Genomic DNA, 20,544 nt, shown 5'->3' with positions numbered 1-20,544 from the left:
GCGCGGGTCTCGGCCGGCAGCGGGCGAGAGGCCATACTGGAACTCCGACTGCCAACCCAGAGTTCATACTCTCCATTTTTGTTCAGTATTTATTGCGCACCTACCAACGGTAGACTAGTAGGTATCGTACGGCATAGCGATAACAAAACTATTGCAGTGATTGAGACGGATTTGATTTCCGTTACCAGGTTCCTATTTTAGACAATTATAGAACTAAGTGGCGTGCTGCAAGAACGAGCTCGTCCTGGGGGGCTTCACCACTTCGAGAATCACTCCAACATATCACTAAACGAACGAACCTAAGGATTCTCGTGAAACTCCTAATGTCCCGGTTAAAAAAGTGTCTCCTACCCGCTAATCGTGCAGTGCCCAGCCACTTAGTTTTATCATTGGAATAGGTCGCAAGTCTTGTATTAAGCTCAGTCTCGGAAATATTGGAAAAGTAGAAACGTTATCCAATTGATTGTGAGAAGCGTCAGTTAATGCTTTAGCAAGCGTTTGATAACTGTTTTCTGTGTTAACGAATATCGTCAGTATCGAAGTAACATAAAAGTGGCAGATAGGTACTAGTGGATATAAGTACTATGCTGTTGGTTGTCACAGTGCGACTTAACGGTTGATTTGTGTAGATGGATACCTGGTACTGTTAGGTAGTTTTAAAAGTTAGTCGACGAACATGCCTTAATAGTTGTAGAACAACAGGACTCCGTAGGGCACTCTCAGTCAGTATTCGAGCTAAGCAACTAGGTTAATGTTTAATAGGTAGATAGCTAACTTATAAGTTATTGCCGCACAGTTCATGTCTATCTCTTACCCACCTATAAACATGAAGAAGTTTATTCCACGACTATGGAACCCTGCAGTATAAATGTTCTACAGCCGACCGATTGTTTGATTTTACTCTAAGGCATATATGTATAGCTTTAAGGCGGAAACGACGTCTCATTTTTACTTTGTTGTAGAAATTAAGTCGTTTTCTTAAAAACGACTTAATTTCTACAACAACTTCTCTGGTAATCAACTTCCAATGTGCTTCCATGATAATCACTATAGAACTTTCTTTATCTAATGAGAACAGAGAAATAATGAAATGAATTAGAAACAATGGAATCAGTTGTTGTAGATATCTCTAAGATGAATCGGTTGTATGCACTGTGCACTTGGAGCCGTTGAAGCCACTCTACAGAACGAGTTTCATCGTCCAGCCTTCTCCCACAGTTAAAAGTGCCTTATTGCCTCGGACTCGGCCCCGCGCCATAACAGCCCACTAATTGTTTTGAAATAAACCGCTTGCTAGTAATTGAGAATGTGATATTAATAATAATTATTTGAAGGACCACATTTTTAGCTAATTATTTTCGGTAAACGTTTTTTTACCAAACGTTAGTTGTGATTCGTTTAATCGTTCACACTCAGTATTACCTAATTTATTTTTACTTTCGACTTAAACTTTTATTTCGATACATTTAAACTTATTTTATAATTCTTATTACAAATAAAATGTAATAATCATATGTTTTAGTGTTTTATTTACTTCCAAAAGCAATCCTTTTGTAACTTTTACATATTATTGGTATCTATTTACCTTGATGGTGATTTACATACTAGATGGCAGATTTCAGTCCGATATAACACTGTGTACGGGAGGAAGGATGGATAACTTTATGGTTACGGCCGATTGACCGTTAATAGTTATTTATCTACTTATTCGAGTTTTAATATGAAACAGTTGCATAAATAACTATTACGGCACCGGAATTGCTCGGACTGATAGGATATAATCCCATCAAGTTTAAAGCCTTACTGCCATTAAAACACTTATATTTCAAATGGACAAGTGTCCCCGAGGAGACAAACATAACGGTTTCGTCATACAAGCCTCCGAATAAGGCAGCAACGATACTAAGTGTACTCGGGGACTTGGTTATATTGTACATACAGCGTGGCACGTAGCTTTAGTCGCTAGCAATGGAGGAGTTGTTTTCGGATATCAAACTCTATTCGATAAAGTAAAGGGCTTGATGTCTCATGTTTTAGAGTCACAAATGCTTTACTTATTTATTTTGATTTTAATTTTACAAACTTCTACCAAAAGCCCTAGCTGAAGAATTGTAGGCAAATTTGAGTTTTAATATCAATAAGGTCAATTTATTCTGATGTTCAAGTATTTGGATACTCTAAAAAGACTATTGCGAGCGAGCAAATCTATTACTAACTTCTCCGTCAACAGTGAAATACGTAATCAAATTGAGTTAGAAGAAAACAAGTAACATTAAAATAGCTTCCCAATTCGTAGATGAAAGCTTGTTTAAGTCAAATCTACTACTATTGATTCTACTACATCATTTAAGTTTGAAACACCCGAGCGCTCCTCAACTAGCACTACTTGGTTTGTGACACTTATCTCATAGATTACAAGTTTATTTGGCGGCTGCGAAATAAAATATATTTGATAAAAATATTTTATATTAAATAGATTCACAAAAAGACATAAGTTAAATACAAAGCATGTATAGTACGTGCCGAATGAAGAAGTACATTGACCCCATGGCCGTTTAAGAAGGGGAGGCAAACCTTTATTATACAATAATATTTTGTTAGCCCTTGACTGTCTTTAGTTTATTTGTAATAAAAATAAATTGTGATGATTTTTATAGGACTTACAGTGTCTTTCAAAAGTATTTATGTTACTGTGTGCAAGTGATGGAGGTGCGTGCTGGAATTCGAACTCGGTCCCCCGAAAGTAAAGTTGAGCTCCTACCCACTGGGCTAGCGCCACTTCTCCCCAAAATTCTATGTATACCAACAAATTGAGCTAGATGAATAAACTAAGCGCTATATGTAATTAATAACTATTTCAGAATTAACTGAAATAGTTATTAATTACAAATCCAGATAGATTTGTAATTAATAACTATTTCAGTTAATTCTAACGAATTTACCATTGTGTAAGTTAGGCTTTCTTGGGTTATTTTTCTAAGGTCAATGTACTTTTGTTTCAATGCATTTGGCACGGACTCGTTACGTTAAATACCTATAATGACCCCTCACCGAATATAATATTTATTGCCACGAGACCGAATGATTTAAAGATTTCAGCTATCGACTCCCCATATGAAAATGAATGAACACAAAATGTCCGCAGATGCCTACGTTTAGTAGGCATCTGCGGACATTTCGCGTTTCGTACAGAGAATCACCCACGACTAAAATATCTGGGTATGATCAGCCTTGTCTCCTGCGGTTCGGGCGTCCGTCACTCGTCGCCGCCGTCATCATCGTCGTCACCGTCGTCGTCGTCGTCATCGTGCAGCAGCACGCCGTCGCCGCCGAGGCGCGTGTCGCGGGCGTCGTAGCCCGCCGCGCCCAGTGCGCCGAGCAGCGCCTGCACGGCGGGCTCGGGCGTGGCGGGCGGCAGCAGCACGAGGGCGTACCTGCGCGCGACGCTCGGCTCAGAGGCGAGGACCCGCCAGGCCAGACCAGATCAGATCATATTTAGAAGTTCCCAATTGCCTTGCCGGGAATCGAACCCGGGATCTTCAACATAAGACCACAGCGCTCACCACTGCGCCTCGTCTGCGCCAGGTCGCAAAACGTGAATATTTAAACTTAACGTATTTAAAATACTAGTTATTTATGCAACTGTTGTATAATAAAGGGTATTCAAACACGAATGTGATTGTTGCATTCAAGACTTTATCTAAGTACACACATGACAGGACTGACAATTGGCTCACCCGATATCATCCATTACTGAGAATTACAAGTATCTATGGCAGTAGTTAGCATCTTGTATACTTAGTGCAATGATGGAAAAGTACTTCTCCAGAAAATGATTTACTGCTCTTTGCTATTTACCTATTGTTAAAATCTTGATGCGCTTTTTCATAATGCGTGTCTTTTGCAGCGTTCAAAATTTCTGGCAAAAAGAAACCAATAAAATATCGAAGGAAAACGAAGGAGATTTAGAAGTATTCCTTTCCCACACATGTTCTTATTTGGAATTCAGACACACAGCACGCATCGATCGGTAAACGATTTGTTATCTGTTGAGTAAACTCTTTGCGCAGAAGGGCGATAAAATAAAGGAGTGTTATTATGAAATTCAGTTTATCAGTACAACAGTTTATCCGTATCCGGGTCCGTTTGGATGATATTATAATGGTTATTAGGACATTGGGCGTTTCAATATTGGACATAAGCTAGCTGTTCAGAAACTTTTACAGAGTATTTAAAGCGTGTGAGTAGATAAAGTACTATAAAACAAAATCGAAATCAGGATGGATTTAGATTATCATTTAACTGAGTCACTTCATAATTTGAATTATTTTCAACATAATAATTGTGTAAACTGAACTGGACTATTTCTCGCTCAAATAAATTAAATAAAACTTAAAGTGTTATCGCCATAAATTTCTATAAGTTTTCTAAATTTAAAATTGGCGGTATCAACGTAAAAACAAACATGAATAAACTACATCACCACTCGTCAAAATTACAACCTAAAAGAAGCATACACATAATTTTCAACTTGATATTTGTCAACCTCCAAGCAAACACGACGGGGTGTTATAAGTTTGACAAGTCTGTTGGTAAGGTCGTGTGTACTGCGTGTGTGTGTGTCCGTGTGAATCTGTCTGTGACGTGTCTCGAACTTTTTTTCGATAGGTTAAATTAGTCGGGAGTATTGCGAAAATATGTCCAACAGGGCCGCCGCCACAAAATGCTGATGGTTTTCACACTACCTCGATATGGGTATCAAGTAAAAGAGGAGGGTTGTGGACTGCGGACACGCACCCGCCGCCGCCCGCGCCCGTGAGCTTGGCCTCCAGCCCGTGCGCCGCCGCCGCGCGCCGCACGGCCTCCAGCGCGCCGTGCGACGCGCCCAGCGCCGCCAGCAGGCAGTGGCACGCGCCCCACAGCTCCTGCGGCCGGACACCGCGGGTTAGATATTCGGAGGTAAAAATATCAATGTCGCATCGCTTGAACTTCGAAATTCGCTTACGGTGTCAGAAGAAACGCATTAGATCTTCTAAAATCGTACTTTACAAACAGAAACAAATTACACTAATTATATTAAGAGTCTCTTGGAGAGATAAAAAAGTTGTTTACTCGTCAGACTCGAGAGAAATACAGTGGCGTTCCGTAAGGCATTGTCCTGGAATCTCTATTATTTATTCTTTGTATAAATGATTTACCTAAACATGTCCTATTTGTTGGGGATAGCACTGTTATTTTTGCGAACGAGTTTAATACTAATAGGAACAAATTAAAAACTGACAAAACAGAGACACACGGCCATATAAATAGTCATTGCTTAGCGTCAATCGAAAGTAATACTCCGCAAAGAGACACTTTGAGCTAGCTAAGCAGTGTCGCGCACACCGACTTCAATAAACGGGTCTAAGCGCATTGCTTTGCTTAGCACAAGCATAGTCATAGTTGAAGCCAAAGTACAGCTTTTCTTTAATTTTACGGATGCATTCACAACATACTGATTTGTTAAGAAACCAAAATAAACAGAAATTAATTTATTTCGTTTTCATTTTTAATGAATATAATTGAATTTTATGTTAAAATTTTATTATTTATCAACATTGTATTTAAAAATAGTTTAGTCTAGGATTTTAACAATATATTAAAATTGTAAAACCAGTGGACATGACTTCCAGAAAGTTGACACGCGTTTATGTTATTATGTGCTCTGCTGTCAGATGAATTAATGTGCCTGTTGTTGTTGGGAGTTTGGATTTTTATTGTTTATTTTGAGATGAATATTTTGGGTTATTTTTTTGAAATTCCTCGTCTACGCTTCGCTTAATAGACACCATCGGAGTTGTGGTATATATAAACAAGCATTTTATTGTATTAAAGTGAAAAAGCTTTTTAAAAGTTGTCAGTCATATGAAAAATTTATGCTTGGAACGTGCTCAGTCCTTAAAATGCCTACTATGTATGGCCAAGTTAAACATTGGCATAGTATGAGATTGACTTTCAACGATAATTCATGCTAAAGTATTGGGCTAAGCTATTTTAGGGAATTTAATGTTTAGAACAGGTGCTTAGCACTTACTTAAGATATCGCTTAGCGACGACTATTCATCTGGGCCACAGGTTTATGCAATGGAACTAAGTCAGGGTCACACACCACACTCAATAAAATTAAATCAAGCATTATTTTAAGTTCACTCACCGCCAGATGCTCATATAAAGAATCCGTATCTCCTTCGCAGTTAGACAGTTTTTCGAAAATCTGCAAAACAACGCTTAATTATACGCCTGCCAACAAGAATATATGTAATGCTTTCCATTCTCGAAAATATAATAACAATCGAATCGGGGCACAAAATATCAAACGGCGTCACGTGGTCTGGCGGCCGGGCGAGACACGCACCTGCTCGGCGCTGTCGGTGAGGTGCCCGCACGCGCGCACGATGCAGTCCACGGCGGCCGGCTCGCGCGCGCGCCGCGCCGCCACGCGCTCGGCCAGCGCGCGCGTGCGGCGGCTCACGCGCGTGTCCACGAGCAGCACGCGCAACGAGGCCGGCGCGCGCAGCACGCGCGCCGGCTCACCGCGGCGGAAGCGCACCAGCCCGCCGTACGTGCACGTGGCGTTGTCCACACCTGCGCAGAGCCGAGCTTTTCTCGTTCATTTCTTTAACTGAATTTAATGTGCATGGAAATTATTACTACGCCGGTCAACAATATTATCTCGTAGAATCAATGCAGATTTTCTAAAAAAATTTAAGATCGTCTCGTGTATAAACGGAAATTTGATATGTGTAATAGCGCCGTCGCTCACCGGACGGCGTGCCGTGCATGATGCGCTCGCAGTTGAACGCCCACGCCGACACCAGCGCGCGCGCCTCCTCGTCCCCCGCGGCCGCCGCGCCCGCCCGCCGCGCGCGCAGGCCCAGCAGCGCCGCCGCCGCGCTCACGGCCAGCGCCGCCGAGCTGCCCGCGCCCGCGCCCGGCGCCAGCTCGCTGCGCACGCGCACGCGCACGCCGCCCGCCGGCAGCAGCGCGCCCAGCAGGTACAGCAGCGCGCGCACGGCGTCCCGCTGCGCGCCGTCCCACGCGCGCGCGCCCGCCGCCTCGGCCGCCGCCGCGTCGGCCGCCGCCAGCAGCGCCGCGTGGTCGGCCTCCAGCGGGCGCGCCCAGTGCGCGTGCGCGCCGCACAGGCGCAGCGCCGCGGCGGGCGGCACGCGCACGTCGAGGCGCACGGCCGGCAGCTGCAGGCGCACGCCGCCGCGCGGCTCGTCGGCCGCGCTGACGCGGGTGCGCAGGCCCAGGCTGGCGGCCAGCGCGGGCTGCCCGAACACCACGGCGTGCTCGCCCAGCAGGATCACCTTGCCGGGCGCGGAGGCGCGCGCGGACAGGCGCGCGGCGCCTAGGGGCTCTGCGCCCGCCACTGCTCCGCCGTGAGCGTCCTCTGCGTGAAGGCGTGGATGCTCTTGAGCTCCTCCTGCAGCGCCGCGTTCACCAGCCTGCAACGGCGCGGAGGTCATCCCGAGCGGCGCCGCGCGCTCGCGAGTGCCGCACGAACCTGTGTCTCGCGAGGAGAGGCTTGCCCCGGAACCTGTCGGACACGATCAGCGCCGAGAACTTGCCGCCGCAGCCGTCGCTCTCGTCGGTCACCTCCTGCGGGAGCGCCGGGCGCGGTTAGCTATCGTCGACGGCGGCCTAATGAATGTCCTCATCCAATTTATTCTTTTCCCAAGTGAATTCGTATCATTAATAAAAACTAGTATCATTTTACTTCTTTTCATGACACTTACACGCGGACCTTATTGCATCGACATAGGGCTCATAATCCGAAATATAAGATCGCGTATTTTACTTAAAATGTTATTGTTGTGATGTAGTAATGTTACTTAAGAAAATAAAGCTTGAATTGTTTATAGGATCATCTTGTAGGGTGTAATTTAAAATTTCTTCAAAATTAATTTTTTTAAGTAGGCCTTCTTAATAAGCGTCAAGTATGTATGTTTGTAGTGACTCTACCACCGGTTCGGAAAGCAGATTCTACCGAGAAGAGCTGGCAAGAAACTCAGTAGTTGCTCTTTTCCAACATCAAAATTTCCAATCATTTTTCTATCTTGCGGGAGATGAGATGAGAGCGAAGCTGGCTGCTTCAAATTATTAAATGTGTTTTTACACATTTATTGAATGTACGCATTGGTAGGTCAAGAATTACCTTAGAAATCATGTTGTAAAAGCGTATACTCAACCCCACCCCACCAAGGAGTTCTGCACCTTTTACAGACGATATGCAGATATCACTAATTTATGTCCATTTCTGGTAAGTCGATTGTTAATATCAGATTTTGGTTTATAAAGAGAGATATTTTGTCTTACGAAGACTATGTTATTATAAATATATTGCGAAGCTACTATAAGTACTTAAGTACTATAAGTACTTACAGTAGCTTCGCAATATATTTGCTTCGTGAAAAATTAAAACATATAGGCAAACCTGTTTTAATTTTGCACGAAGCAATTCCTAGTTTATTTATTGATCGTACAGCTTTTTTCTGTAGTACAAATATTCTTTCAATATCTGCAGCTGTTCCCCACAGCAAGATCCCATAGGACATAATACTGTGAAAGTATGCGAAATAAACAAGCCCAGCTGTTTCAACATCGGCAAGTCATTTTCCTGATTGCATATGCAGTTGAGCTGAGTTTACTCGCTAGGTTTTCTATATGGGTACTAGTAGTACAGTTTCTGCATTTATTATGATGTTTTTATCATTTTATTTTACGTTAGGTAAATCATGCACTTGGTTTTTTTAGCATTTAAAAGTAAGTTATTATCTGTAAACCAGTTTGACACATGAGACAAAGCACGGTTTACGTAGTTAAAATTATCTTTATTTCTAATTCTTAAAAATCAGAGATGTCACAAGTGCCTCTGACACGGTGTTCAACGTCAATCTTTATTCTCTGCATCAAACGGATCTTCGGCAATTTTACGCATGTTTCGCTCCGACACCGGAGCATCCACAGAAGATGATGTCTTTACAATTAATGCTTAGTTGTTAACAATGTACTATCCATGATATCCATCCATATATATAGATCCATGAATTTTACTATATGTTTATGTGGTGTACAATAAAAGTGTATTCATTCATTCATTCATGATTGGGAAGTCAGCCTTTATAAGGATTGGTGTATTATCTATGACACAAGTAACCAACAAACAAATACATAACAAACAGAAACACGTATTTTATTGGTATGGATGATAACTAAGACTACCTACTACAAAATAAATAATTGTTCAAAAAAAATAAAAAAAACACGCTTGGTATAAAAAACCAAACTTATTTCTACCGTTTAATTTAGTTTATTTATAAAAACGTGATTTTTAGTTTTTCTGAAGCTTATTTTTATTAAAGCAAAATAAATTGGGTACCCATTCATTGGGTTGTGGTTGGAAATTAATATTAACTTAATTCCTGCCTTGTCTGCCTTGTCGACTTAGATGAAAATTATATAAATTAATTAAAATTTAATTTTGCAAATTGAAAAATGGAATAATCTTATCAAATTAGTGAAAAAAATACAAACAAAGGTACAGGCAAAGCTAACAAAAAAAAGACCATTGTAAAAACATTTTAAGGACTTATTCTTCTTACTATTTTTGAAACACTTTTCACGAAAAAATGATGGAAAGATTGTTTCCATTATAAGGCCGGTGAGAAAAAATGGATTAAATGTGAAGCAGAAAACAGCATTTAAAGTGGTCTGCATACCTTTGTGCGCTAGCGACACAGCTGCAGCGTTGCACAAAGAATTGTTTTATGCAGCAGAGTATCGCCCACCGTGACCGGACTCACGACTGATCCCGCAGTCGACGCTTTGCGCAAGGTGCCTACCGCCCCGCGAGCGCTTGTCGCAACTGCGATGGAAGATTAGAGACGGCCTTCAGCGTGTGTACATCCTTGACCCAGCGACCGGCCGCTGACCTCTTTCATTACCACGTGGAAACTGCTGTCGCTTTGTTTCTGTATCCACTTGAATGACGCAATTTTGGCGCATATTAAGAAATCAGAATTTTGACAATAATATTGCCGTGTGTGCGGGCAGCCTTAGAGTAAATAATACTATGACATTAGTTTTAGCGATATCAACCGAGCTAATGCGAACGTAAAGTTGCTTTCGTTCTATTAAAAGTTTACTTATCGAAACTTCTGATATATCTACTTAAGTAGGATGAGTAGAGGTTTACACAAACTATACAGAATTTAAAACCCCGCGGTTCGTCCGCTTACCTACATCTGTCAAGGCCCTACACAAACCAATAACTTGATATCCTTCCTATTTTATAGCTTTCAGTATAAAATACTTAGTTTCGTGGACAAACCGAGAAAAGTTAAGGATTTTCATCGGCTTTTTGACTCGGTCGGAGCTACATTATCAAAACCAATGTAATAACGCCCAATAATTGTGTATACGCTGTTTTGTTGCCTTTCTGTTTACGGTTACCTTTACTACCTTTTTATACAGACTTAGAATAGAATAGAATAGAAAAAACTTTATTGCAACACAACAAAAAAAGGAAAATACAAGGAAAACAGTAATAGTACTTAGTGCAGACTTATATGCGGTTCCCTTTTAAATATCAGCAAGGAAAGTACGTAGTAGTACTACATTTGACGACTGAAAAATGTTATCTGCAACATTTTTCAGTCGTTAAATGTAGTACTACTACGTACTTTCCTTGCTGATATTTAAAAGGGAACCGCAGCCAGCTTTAGTTGATTAACAAAGTCGGTTATTTTTGTCAAAACCTTTTATTGTTTCAATTAATCAATGAGACTTGGTACTTTGGTAATTATTAATTATTATAATCGCGAAATATCAACTTAAAACCTTTTACAAAATATTGCTTTTCCCGAAGCCGTTAATGGTTGAGGAGTTCCACCGGCACTTCATCATCAACCACAATATTGTGACGAGCACAAGTTGCTTATCAACCATATACTATAATCGAAGCGCAACCCGTGTAAATGTTTAAAAAGAAAATGCGTAAGTTACTTTCAAAAATACTTAAATAGCTAGAAGTGTGGATGGGCCCACAAAAGTTTCAAAACAAAAAATAATGGTTAATAAAATTACGTTAAAAAAAAATACAACCAAATTGATAACTTCCTCCTTGTTTGTAACTTACAAACAAAAAAAAATGTCTTTTATACAAATTCTAATTTAGAAATTCTTTATGTAGGCCTTTAGGCACTTATGAAGGGTTCCTAGTTCCCACATAAATGTTACATATATAACTCAGGTAGGAAGCCTTAGGGCATTATATTTCTATATAGATAAAGATAAGCTGATACCCAGATGGCTCTGTTTGTTATCGCCCAATCATATTAATCAGAGAGGCGTCTCGGCAGGCGAAGTAGGGCAGTATCATCATCATCTTATTTCATAGAAATAAGATAATTTGGATAGAATGTATCAAGTGTCCTAACTATAAAATCAATTTATATTAAGTATTATTTTGAATTCATTTAGTAGTTCAGGCATGATGTGCGGCTAAGATACAGTCAGACAAAATTACAGTTAAGCTATTACTGTAGTATAAACAAAGCTTCAGTATTGATTAAAATTTTCGAAATATCTTCAATATACAGTAATGAAGTTTTATATGTAAGTATAGTTGTTAAGTCTATTCCAGTAAAAAGTGTTTATAAAATCAAGTTAGGTATGTATATTGGTTGTAGAGTTATGGTGTTAAATCTATAAAACCTTATTGTTGAGGATCTCTCTTTTGTTCTGCCCCAGTTAAAAAGAACACAATTATTTTGGGCTTTCAATTTTAAAAACATACGTTTTTTATGTATTCAGTTCCAGTTTAATTATAGAAATTGAAGCAGTTCTAATTTAATAGATTGGCTTGATACAATGGAAAGTCAAAGACATTGATTAGGATGGTCTACTCAGATTCGAATACATTAAACACATTAGCTTATTGTAAATGTAGATCTCTGCATTGCTTTCATGAATCATGATAGTTTCCAGACTATCTTATAGGAGACTGACTGAAGAAATAAATATCAATAAGACGGTATAACTTTATTTGGAATGTTTATAGCACATACAATTGACAGCTGACTAGTAAATTAAACTAATTTTTCTTAACCTTTAACTGCACGGGCAAACACATTGGCAGCTGTAGCTGGCAATATGTAAAGTATATAAGGAAGAAGATGAAGTGCAAACATGAGTACATTGAGATGAGGAGCGGGAAAAGGTCGGGGTACTGAGGTGGGGGTTTCACCAGCAGCGAGCCCAGCCCTAGCAAAATCATGCCTTGCAAGGAGAAGAAGAACATGGTGCTGAACAGCTTCATCACTACATGGTTGTAACTCTTGGTTTTAGCTGCTTCATAGACAGTGTTGGCACTCAGGACACTGAAAATATTAGTTTCCAACCCCGACAGGTGCAATGCAATGCTGTAGAAGCTCAGGTATATCGAGCTGGTGCACAACAATGGTAACAGTAGCCCGTCCTTCAGCAGCAGAGGTAGCATGCTAAATGTGGATAGCAGGAGGAACCAGAGAGACGTGAAAGGATCATCTGGCAAGTAAATAGTTACCGGAATGGCCACCAGGAGGATTGATTTCTCATGGACCTGATATGAGAAGAGAAAGAATGCAAGTGATACATTAATAAGACAAAGAACAAACTTTTTTCTATTGATTCTGAAGAATAAGTCCAAGCAGGATGGCATACATGCCACCAGTGTAGACATAACACACATTCGTACCATCTCTTCATTGTTGTATACATGTTTCAGTTTGACAAAAACATTGGCAGAGCACCACACATTTGACACCTTGTCTTCAAACACACCTCGTTTGATGGGAAACAGTCTGTGCAAAATTTGCAGGACGTCATCCCAGGAATGGACCAATGGATACCAGACTGCACTGAAAGTACCGATGACAGCAATGGCTAGTTTAGTAAACCGGTATATTAGGTGTGCCATGCTGCTCTCATTGGTGACGGTTATGAAGCACTTCCTGAGTAAATAAAAAAAGAAAGGCAGTGCATGATACAGCTCCATTTGCTTGTAGTTAAGAGCCAACACAAAAAATATAGTTGCCATGATGTCATTCTCTATGGCAACGATAAAAAAGGTAGCCCAAAGGAACAGCCCCAGAGACACACAGTTGTACTGGAAGTGGCCGTGGTCTATGAGGATGATGCCGGGGTACAGAAGGCAGATCACCGTGGACACATCTGTTCGCTTGAATACCGAGAGTTCGCTTTTGGACGTGACCCGCTCCATATGTATGCAGATGCACAGTACGGCGGTCACGTAGAAGTACAGGTCGCTCAGGAAGACGGTCCAGCGCATGAAGGTCTCGTGCGTCTCGCTCTCGTAGCCACGCGACGCGAACAGGCGCACAGACTCGGGCTCCAGCCAGTCCGCCACGAGCCCCAGCAGCAGGCTGTGGTAGGCGCTGAGCGGCGGGTAGTCCAGGCCCCAGTACTGCAGGTCGTTGTGAGTAGTGTTGCGGTACCAGTCGCGCGCCGGCGTGTGCACCGTAACCTCCTGCCAGTGGCGTTGCGCCTCGAAGTCGCCGAACATGGGCGGCGCGCCGCGGCCGGAGTACGGGTACGCGGCCACGCAGCAGCGCACCAGCAGCGCGAGCAGAAGGCCAGGGTACAGCACGTACTTCGTCACGATGAACTTGTCGGGGTCCGTTCTCTTGCTCATCTTGTCCTATTTTTTAGTTCGATGGCCTCACTATTAACTACCGGATTGTTTTAAAATGTAAGAGATAAACGAAACCTACCGCGCTTGGCCCACGCAAACAAGTTGAAGATCCGATAAGTAATCAATATTTTGACAGTTCGTACTTACGACGTGAACAGCGTCCAATTCCTTAATGAGCTTCTCTTTTAAATACTTTTCTGTGTACACCATATTCGTTAATATGAATTTTTAAATCTATCTACAATCACACTAAAAATTAGAGTTATTGAAGTATTAGCCACCTACAACAAAATAACAAAACAGGTTATATCATAGGCAATTCAACCACAGATTAGATACTATCACAGGCTAGTAAATAAATAGATATAATTAAAAAAATTAAACTAGTCACAGATAGCATATTAAGAGAATAGAGAAAAACATTGATATAATATTATTTTTGTGAATGAATGAATGAATACACTTTTATTGTACACCAAAGAAACAAAAAGTAGTTACAAAGATATAAATACAATAAAGAGAGTACAACAATATAACTTTATAAATTGTTGTGATAACAATATAACTTTATAAATTCAAAAAGACATAAAAAATAATGATATAATAATATTATTAATATCGATAAATCGATCTAAAATCGATTCGAATAGAAAATATCAGTTATTATTTAAGATCAGTGAACATACAGGTGTTAAACCTGAAAAATATTGGAACCCTCGTAGCTTTAGGTTTAAGTGTATTTCTCATGTAATGTACGCATCATAAGTGCCACCATTGGGCCTGTTTGAATTAAGATATTTTTGACTTTGACTTTGACTTTAAGTTGTCGAAAGAAGTTATCGCCATTACACAATTATGTAAAAGTATAATATCATCAGGGACAACCATAGTACCAACAACTTTTAACAACTCCATCACCAGTACATACGACTTGTTTGGCCACAACAATATTTCGTTAAGTATATCGTTTCCATTATAAATCAGCTCAACCCAATTTGTAACGTTCCATCCACAATACTTTACTTAATAATAATAATAATAAATACCTGAATACCTCAAAATAAAAAAAACCTGAATACCTAATGTGAATACCTCATAATAATAAAGTTTTTTATTTAAAGGCATAAAAACCCATATATCAGCTTTTATATACAAAGAAATCTATAATTAAATGTATACATTAAAACTTACATCTAACTGAAATAGTTAATAAACTTATTTCAGATGTCATAGGTTCTTATTTTATTTTTTGTTCCAGTACCGATGAACAGACAGCCAGTAGTCTGAAATAGGCCTCGGCATCCCCTCACATACGACCCTAAGTATTCCATTGTTAGAGTTCCTAATCCTTTCCCAAAAGGATGCTACACGAGCTCTAACAATACAATAAAAGTTAGGCACTCCCGATTCGGCGAACATTGTCGAAGCGCTGCAATACCGCGGTAGGCCCATGAGTATTCGGAAAGCATCGTTGTATTGCACTCTTATGGCAGAAAATGACTTTTTGAAAAAAATTGTCCAGAGCTGGCACGTGTAGAAGCACTGACAGTAGGCGTTAAATAAAGTTATTTTGACTTCCTTGCTACATTTACCAAATCTACGTGCCAGCATGTTACACCGAATCGAAAGCGCCCTCCCTTCCCTCTCAATGTCGCTGTTATCCTTTAGATGTTCCGTGAGAACATGTCCAAGGTATTTGAATTTCTGTACAACCCGAACTGCTTTACCATTTAAAATGATTCCTGGGGTCCTATCCGGACCTTTACACGCCTTGAAAATAAGCATTTCCGTTTTGTCAACGTTATTCTTCAGTCCGTGTGCATTGGCATAATGCTCGCAAACTGAAAGTAGCTTTCTGAGGCCTTTAATAGACGGACTAAGAATAACCATATCATCAGCATAACTTAAACTATTCAAACATACTCCATTCATGTGGCATCCGATTTTGGTTTCCCTCAGTTCCTCTATCAAGTTATTAACATAAATATTAAAAAGATCCGGAGAGGTTATCCCTCCTTGCCGAACACCGCAGTCTAATTTGTAAAAATTAGATGTCGCGTCGCCCCATTTCACAGCATTAGTTTGGTTGCCGTACCAGTGTCTCAACAAACCCACAATTTCGTTGGAGACCTGAGACTGGAACAGTTTCTCCCAGAGAAAATCATAATTTAACAGGTCAAATGCCCGGCTCAGGTCTAGAAAACACGCATAAATAGAGGTGTCACGTTTTGTGTAATATGTATCGTGTGTTTTAAATTGACGATGGCTGAGTCCGTCGAGAGACCAGGTCGGAAACCAAATTGTGCATCATCAATAACCACATTTTTAAGCAGTTTAGGTTGTAAAAGGCGCTCCAAAATCTTACCAATCACCGTACCCAGGGAAATAGGCCGATAGGTTAGAGGCCGATCCCAAATCCCCTGTTTTTTTTTTCACAATCGGAACAACTATTGTTCTCATAAGATTGTGTGGAAGATAAGAATACCTTATACATAGGTTGTATAAACCACAGAGCTTCTCATGAAGTAGTCTTCCTCCGTATAATATATGCTCTATACTCACATCATCATAGCCTGGGCTTTTTCCCCTTTTCATTTTAGTCACAATATCGGTTACCTCACTAGCCGAAAACTGTATTTGAACACTACCAGGGTTGGGTAAGAATTTGGAATAGTTATTACCCCTCAACATCGGATCCACCTGCAGCAAACATATTGGCTATCTGTTCGTGACACTGCAAGCCGTCTACTGATATAGGCTTTCTTTGTTTATAATTAAAAGCCTTAGTTTCCTTCCAAAACTTAACAAAATTTTTCTGTTTCCGGTGCATGGCTAAAATATCTAATTTAATAGCTTCTTCATTTCTTTGACACCAGCGCAATTTATTTTTGAATATTTTACGTAATTTAACCACATTGTCATATGAAATACCAGCAGACGGCTTTCCCGCCAGTACCCATGAATCGAAGTAAAACTTATACATTCTATGGCTGCTCTGGACATGAAAATTCCAACCTATTACCTGTTTATGTTTAATATTATTTAAGTGACATCTTTTTGATGATATTTTGGCACCTGTCGGTATTATTTCGACAATATCATTATATAAGCTACTAATGAATAAATAATGATTGTTCAAATGATTACAACTATTATTTTCACAATCCTTACAAGTAAACAGTTCGCAAATCAAACCAAGTCTATGCTCACAGTAATTGTAATAATTGTTTATTTGCGTTGCATCCCTAACGCCCCAACGAATGCCCGTCCGGTAGCGATATTCGAGTCAAGTGTAAAACTCTCATTTACTTCAATATCACATACTATACGTAATGGGAAGTGATCGGACCATGATACGTCATACATTACGTCCGCACTCAGTACAGATTTCCAAGCTGATTCCGTCGTAAGACAATGGTCCAGCCAACGGCGACTACCATGCGATTCGCTTATAAAAGTGAACGTGTCAGTACTATTGCCTAGCTTTGTAATATCCGCCCATACCCATTCCTGCTCGTCACAAAAATGTCTTAGCTCTATACCAAAACGGGCACTCGGATGAGCGTTGAAATCCCCCAACATGTAAACCGATGACACATTGTACTCTTCGACGATTGCACTTACTTTTGCAAGGCAATTAGAAAAATCAGGAAGGTTATCAATTTCGTCCGTCGGCATGTATACATTAAACACCAGAAAAGATCTTAAGTCTATGTCAACGCGAATAGCCATAATTCTATCGTTAGAACAATTGATAACCGATACATTATTAAAAAGAGTTTTATTCCACATAAGCGCAAGGCCGCCGTAGGGCCGCCCACGCAAAACACCAGCTGATAAGTCTACTGAAGAGATAGCAGCCAGCGAACGAAAAAAGCATAGAAGCATTTCTCGTACTCAAAAATAGCGTAACGGAAACTATCCCGTGGTGGGAGGGGCTTATAAACTGTACCGCAAACGAATCTAGTTGACTCGCGACATTCGTGCGTAGTGGCGGCTAAACGAATTGCGTAAAACTAGATTTTAATAATTCAAAATGCCTTCATGTGTTGTGAAATGGTGTCGAAATCATACGGATCATCACCTCAAGGATAGTGGAATAACTTTTCACGTGTAAGTACACCGATAACTATACTAAAATCTAAATAATTACAATTACGTATTATCCTTATGGATGGTGTTATGCCATATGTAGTTAACACGTTGGCTGCTGAAAACACAACGTTTGTGTTTTAAAACTACGTAACGCGTGTGCGGCTCGAACACGCTAGGCGTGTTAAAATAAATGTACCTACAAGGATGCGGCCGAACACGCTTGACGTGTTTTTCCGGCGTTCTGCGAGTGCGGCAAACACAAACGCTGTGTTGTTTTAAATATACTGCTAGAGCGGCATTTACGCAACAAGTGTGTCTAATATATAATAAAACGTTATTAGTTAAACGTTAACGCAATAACGTTTTATTATATATTAGACAATATGCCTACTTAAAATTCGTTGTTTTGTGAGTTATCTACTCATTATACATGAGTGTAGATTTCTTAATAAGTCTCATGCCATCGAGAGAATCAACCATCACACGTATAACTATAATAATGTTATAATTACTATAATAAAATAAAAAACATGTTTTCGACCAAATATTTGAAACAATAGTATAATACCATCAATCACTAATAATAACCACCTAGACAATTGCATTGTTTTAAAATATTTTATAGGGACGCGAAATAGATATTGATATCGATATAGGATCGTCGTCGTATATTTTAGCATACTTTTAAATGTTTTTCTGCAATAAAGGTTTCTGCAACATAAGTTTGATGTCTATTTGTATATTTTTTAATATTTGTACACCTGAGTTCGTCTGCACTATTTTCACTGGTATCGGTATCGTCGATAATTTATTTTATAAATATTGGTTTGCATTCCATTATACCGACAGAAGTACAAAACGATGCATCCGCATCCCTATTTTTTCTTATCGTCTTGAATAAACCTTATCGGTGCGGCCAGCGGTACCAATAAACTACTTAGTAATGAGTTACTATTGTTTGGAATTTAAAGTAAATTTAACAATGGTTCTGTATATTTACTGGAGGGATTATTATATTTAAAATGGATATTATTTTAACTACGTAACGCGTGTGCGGCTCGAACACGCTAGGCGTGTTAAAATAAATTTACCTACAAGGATGCGGCGTGTACGTGTACCAACTAAAATTATTTTATACTTTTAAAGTGTTTGTAGTCAGTTTTGTAAATTTAAACGGGGCAACGTTTGATGAAAAGTGTATAATCTCCAGGGTACAAGCTATAAAGGCCTTCCTTCATCAAGATCGGTGCAGTGGTTGAGCCGAACATAGGTAACAAACAAACAGACACATTTTCACATTCATAATAATAGAATGTTGTTAATAGAGTGCATTTAGTTTGGAGTAAATCGGCGTTTATTATGACGCTATTTTAATCTAATTTATTTTGCTTTCCTTATTGCATAAAATCATCCAACGATTCCAGAGACTGCTGATTGGTCCTGCGCAGCCGCGGCACTACGTAACTACCGGCCAATCACGCTTGGTCCCGTGTCGTACGACAAATAGAAGAACCTACTAAGAGCTCTTTGCGACTCAAGTTCCTTCTTTTAAAGGGCGTGCGTTTATTGACTAATTGGTACTAGTTTCGAAAGACAATTTCTTAGAAACGCGTCTTCTATGCTTTTTTCGTTCGCTGATAGCAGCGCACTCAAAGTTTGACTGAATACCCTGGAAGATGTTTAAGTCGTGAGGAAGCAGCCACGTCTCCTGAAGCGCTATAATTTCGGCTTTCTCGCATAAATCACGGACACATTGTAACGATCTTTTACTAGACTTGCAATTAAAAGATATCATAGTAGTTTTCTTTTGTGAACTATTCATACTAAAAATTAAAAATTATTTGAGACCAGCTTTGCAACTGTAGATCGCTCGCGAAAAACTCGAAACTTAACACCTTCAGGCCAGAAGTCATTTTTAAGAAAAATATCCAATTTGGGGCGAGCTACTAGGGCCTTAAACGAATTAAAAGATGTTTCATACTTCTGCTTCAAGAGTTGTACATCGATACATTCCTGTCCCATTTCCCTAACATGACTTAACATGTGTTGACTAGTTGTACTTTTCGATAATCTCGATACATAAATCGAGATGGGTATGTCAGCAGCTTGAATAGTACTCGCGCGCAGAGCCGTACCACACAAATTATTTTTACGAAGCTTAGGCTTCTTTCTTTCCACTGTTGTAAAACCGTAGTCTTCGTGTCCATTGGTAATAGTTCCTTTGTACGTTGACTTAGAGTTCATTCTTGCTTGCGGTTCCTTGATCATAGTCGGGCATACCACGATGTCGCGATAAGACGGTCCGGCTTGGTCCGCGATCGTCTCGATCGAGGTAGCCCTGTCTCTTTTGCGCGACGATGCAAGTACCTGTACATCGTTGCATATAATTACATCGTCATTCGGTCGCCCGCCGCTTCGCTTAGGCTTGATATGTTTTTTCGTAGAATTTTTATCCTTACGAGCCAAATATTGTGGTTCATTTTGGCGGTCAAACTTTTCCATTCTTCTTAAACTAGTAATATCTAAACTGATTTTGGTCTGCCACGCAAACATCTCAGATTTTGAGACTGAGTCATGTCGGAGGGATTGTAACTCATTTTTTAAAATAACTATATATTGATGTCCTTTTCTCAATTAATTCATTTTTTTCCGTCCTAACTTTTCTTTCCCGCCAATCGATCTTGTCAAACTCGCGTCTCCCGCCATAGATCCTA

At 40.0% G+C, this 20,544-nt stretch overlaps 3 protein-coding genes across 3 annotated transcripts; all 3 read right to left on the bottom strand.

The window, feature by feature from the left end:
• Positions 1–2,448: 2,448 nt before the first annotated feature.
• Positions 2,449–6,932, bottom strand: LOC120627867 (mevalonate kinase-like; the record flags this gene model as incomplete). The annotated part of the gene is made up of 5 exons (XM_039895984.1): positions 2,449–3,434; positions 4,798–4,925; positions 6,194–6,253; positions 6,395–6,624; positions 6,803–6,932. Coding segments are annotated over 5 exons (726 nt in total), but the record flags the coding sequence as incomplete, so codon positions are not given.
• A 345-nt stretch (positions 6,933–7,277) lies between these two features.
• LOC120627997 (bolA-like protein 2) lies at positions 7,278–14,065 on the bottom strand. Its single transcript, XM_039896156.1, has 3 exons — positions 13,883–14,065; positions 7,547–7,641; positions 7,278–7,487 (listed from the first exon to the last, which is right to left on the bottom strand). Exons 1-3 carry the CDS (start codon positions 13,943–13,945, stop codon positions 7,391–7,393), a joined length of 255 nt encoding a protein of 84 aa, XP_039752090.1. The 5' UTR covers positions 13,946–14,065; the 3' UTR covers positions 7,278–7,390.
• Positions 12,070–13,876, bottom strand: LOC120627995 (dolichyl pyrophosphate Man9GlcNAc2 alpha-1,3-glucosyltransferase-like). The gene has a single exon (XM_039896154.1). The coding sequence runs from the start codon at positions 13,733–13,735 to the stop codon at positions 12,137–12,139; it is 1,599 nt and encodes a 532-aa protein (XP_039752088.1). The 5' UTR covers positions 13,736–13,876; the 3' UTR covers positions 12,070–12,136.
• Positions 14,066–20,544: the final 6,479 nt, after the last annotated feature.

Source organism: Pararge aegeria, chromosome 12 (assembly GCF_905163445.1).
Source record: "Pararge aegeria chromosome 12, ilParAegt1.1, whole genome shotgun sequence".
Lineage (NCBI taxonomy): Eukaryota > Metazoa > Arthropoda > Insecta > Lepidoptera > Nymphalidae > Pararge > Pararge aegeria.
This window is presented reverse-complemented; position numbering and strand designations above follow the sequence as displayed.

What these genes read in the sequence shown, in the direction of transcription:
- LOC120627997 (XM_039896156.1), bottom strand. Translation starts at nt 13,945, where the DNA reads ATGGTGTACACAGAAAAGTATTTAAAAGAGAAGCTCATTAAGGAATTG. An exon ending in AATTGGACGCTGTTCACGTC is followed by an intron (nt 7,642 to 13,882) that starts GTAAGTACGAAC and finishes GCGCTCCCGCAG; the next exon opens with GAGGTGACCGACGAGAGCGA. An exon ending in CCTCTCCTCGCGAGACACAG is followed by an intron (nt 7,488 to 7,546) that starts GTTCGTGCGGCA and finishes GCGCCGTTGCAG; the next exon opens with GCTGGTGAACGCGGCGCTGC.
- LOC120627995 (XM_039896154.1), bottom strand. Translation starts at nt 13,735, where the DNA reads ATGAGCAAGAGAACGGACCCCGACAAGTTCATCGTGACGAAGTACGTG.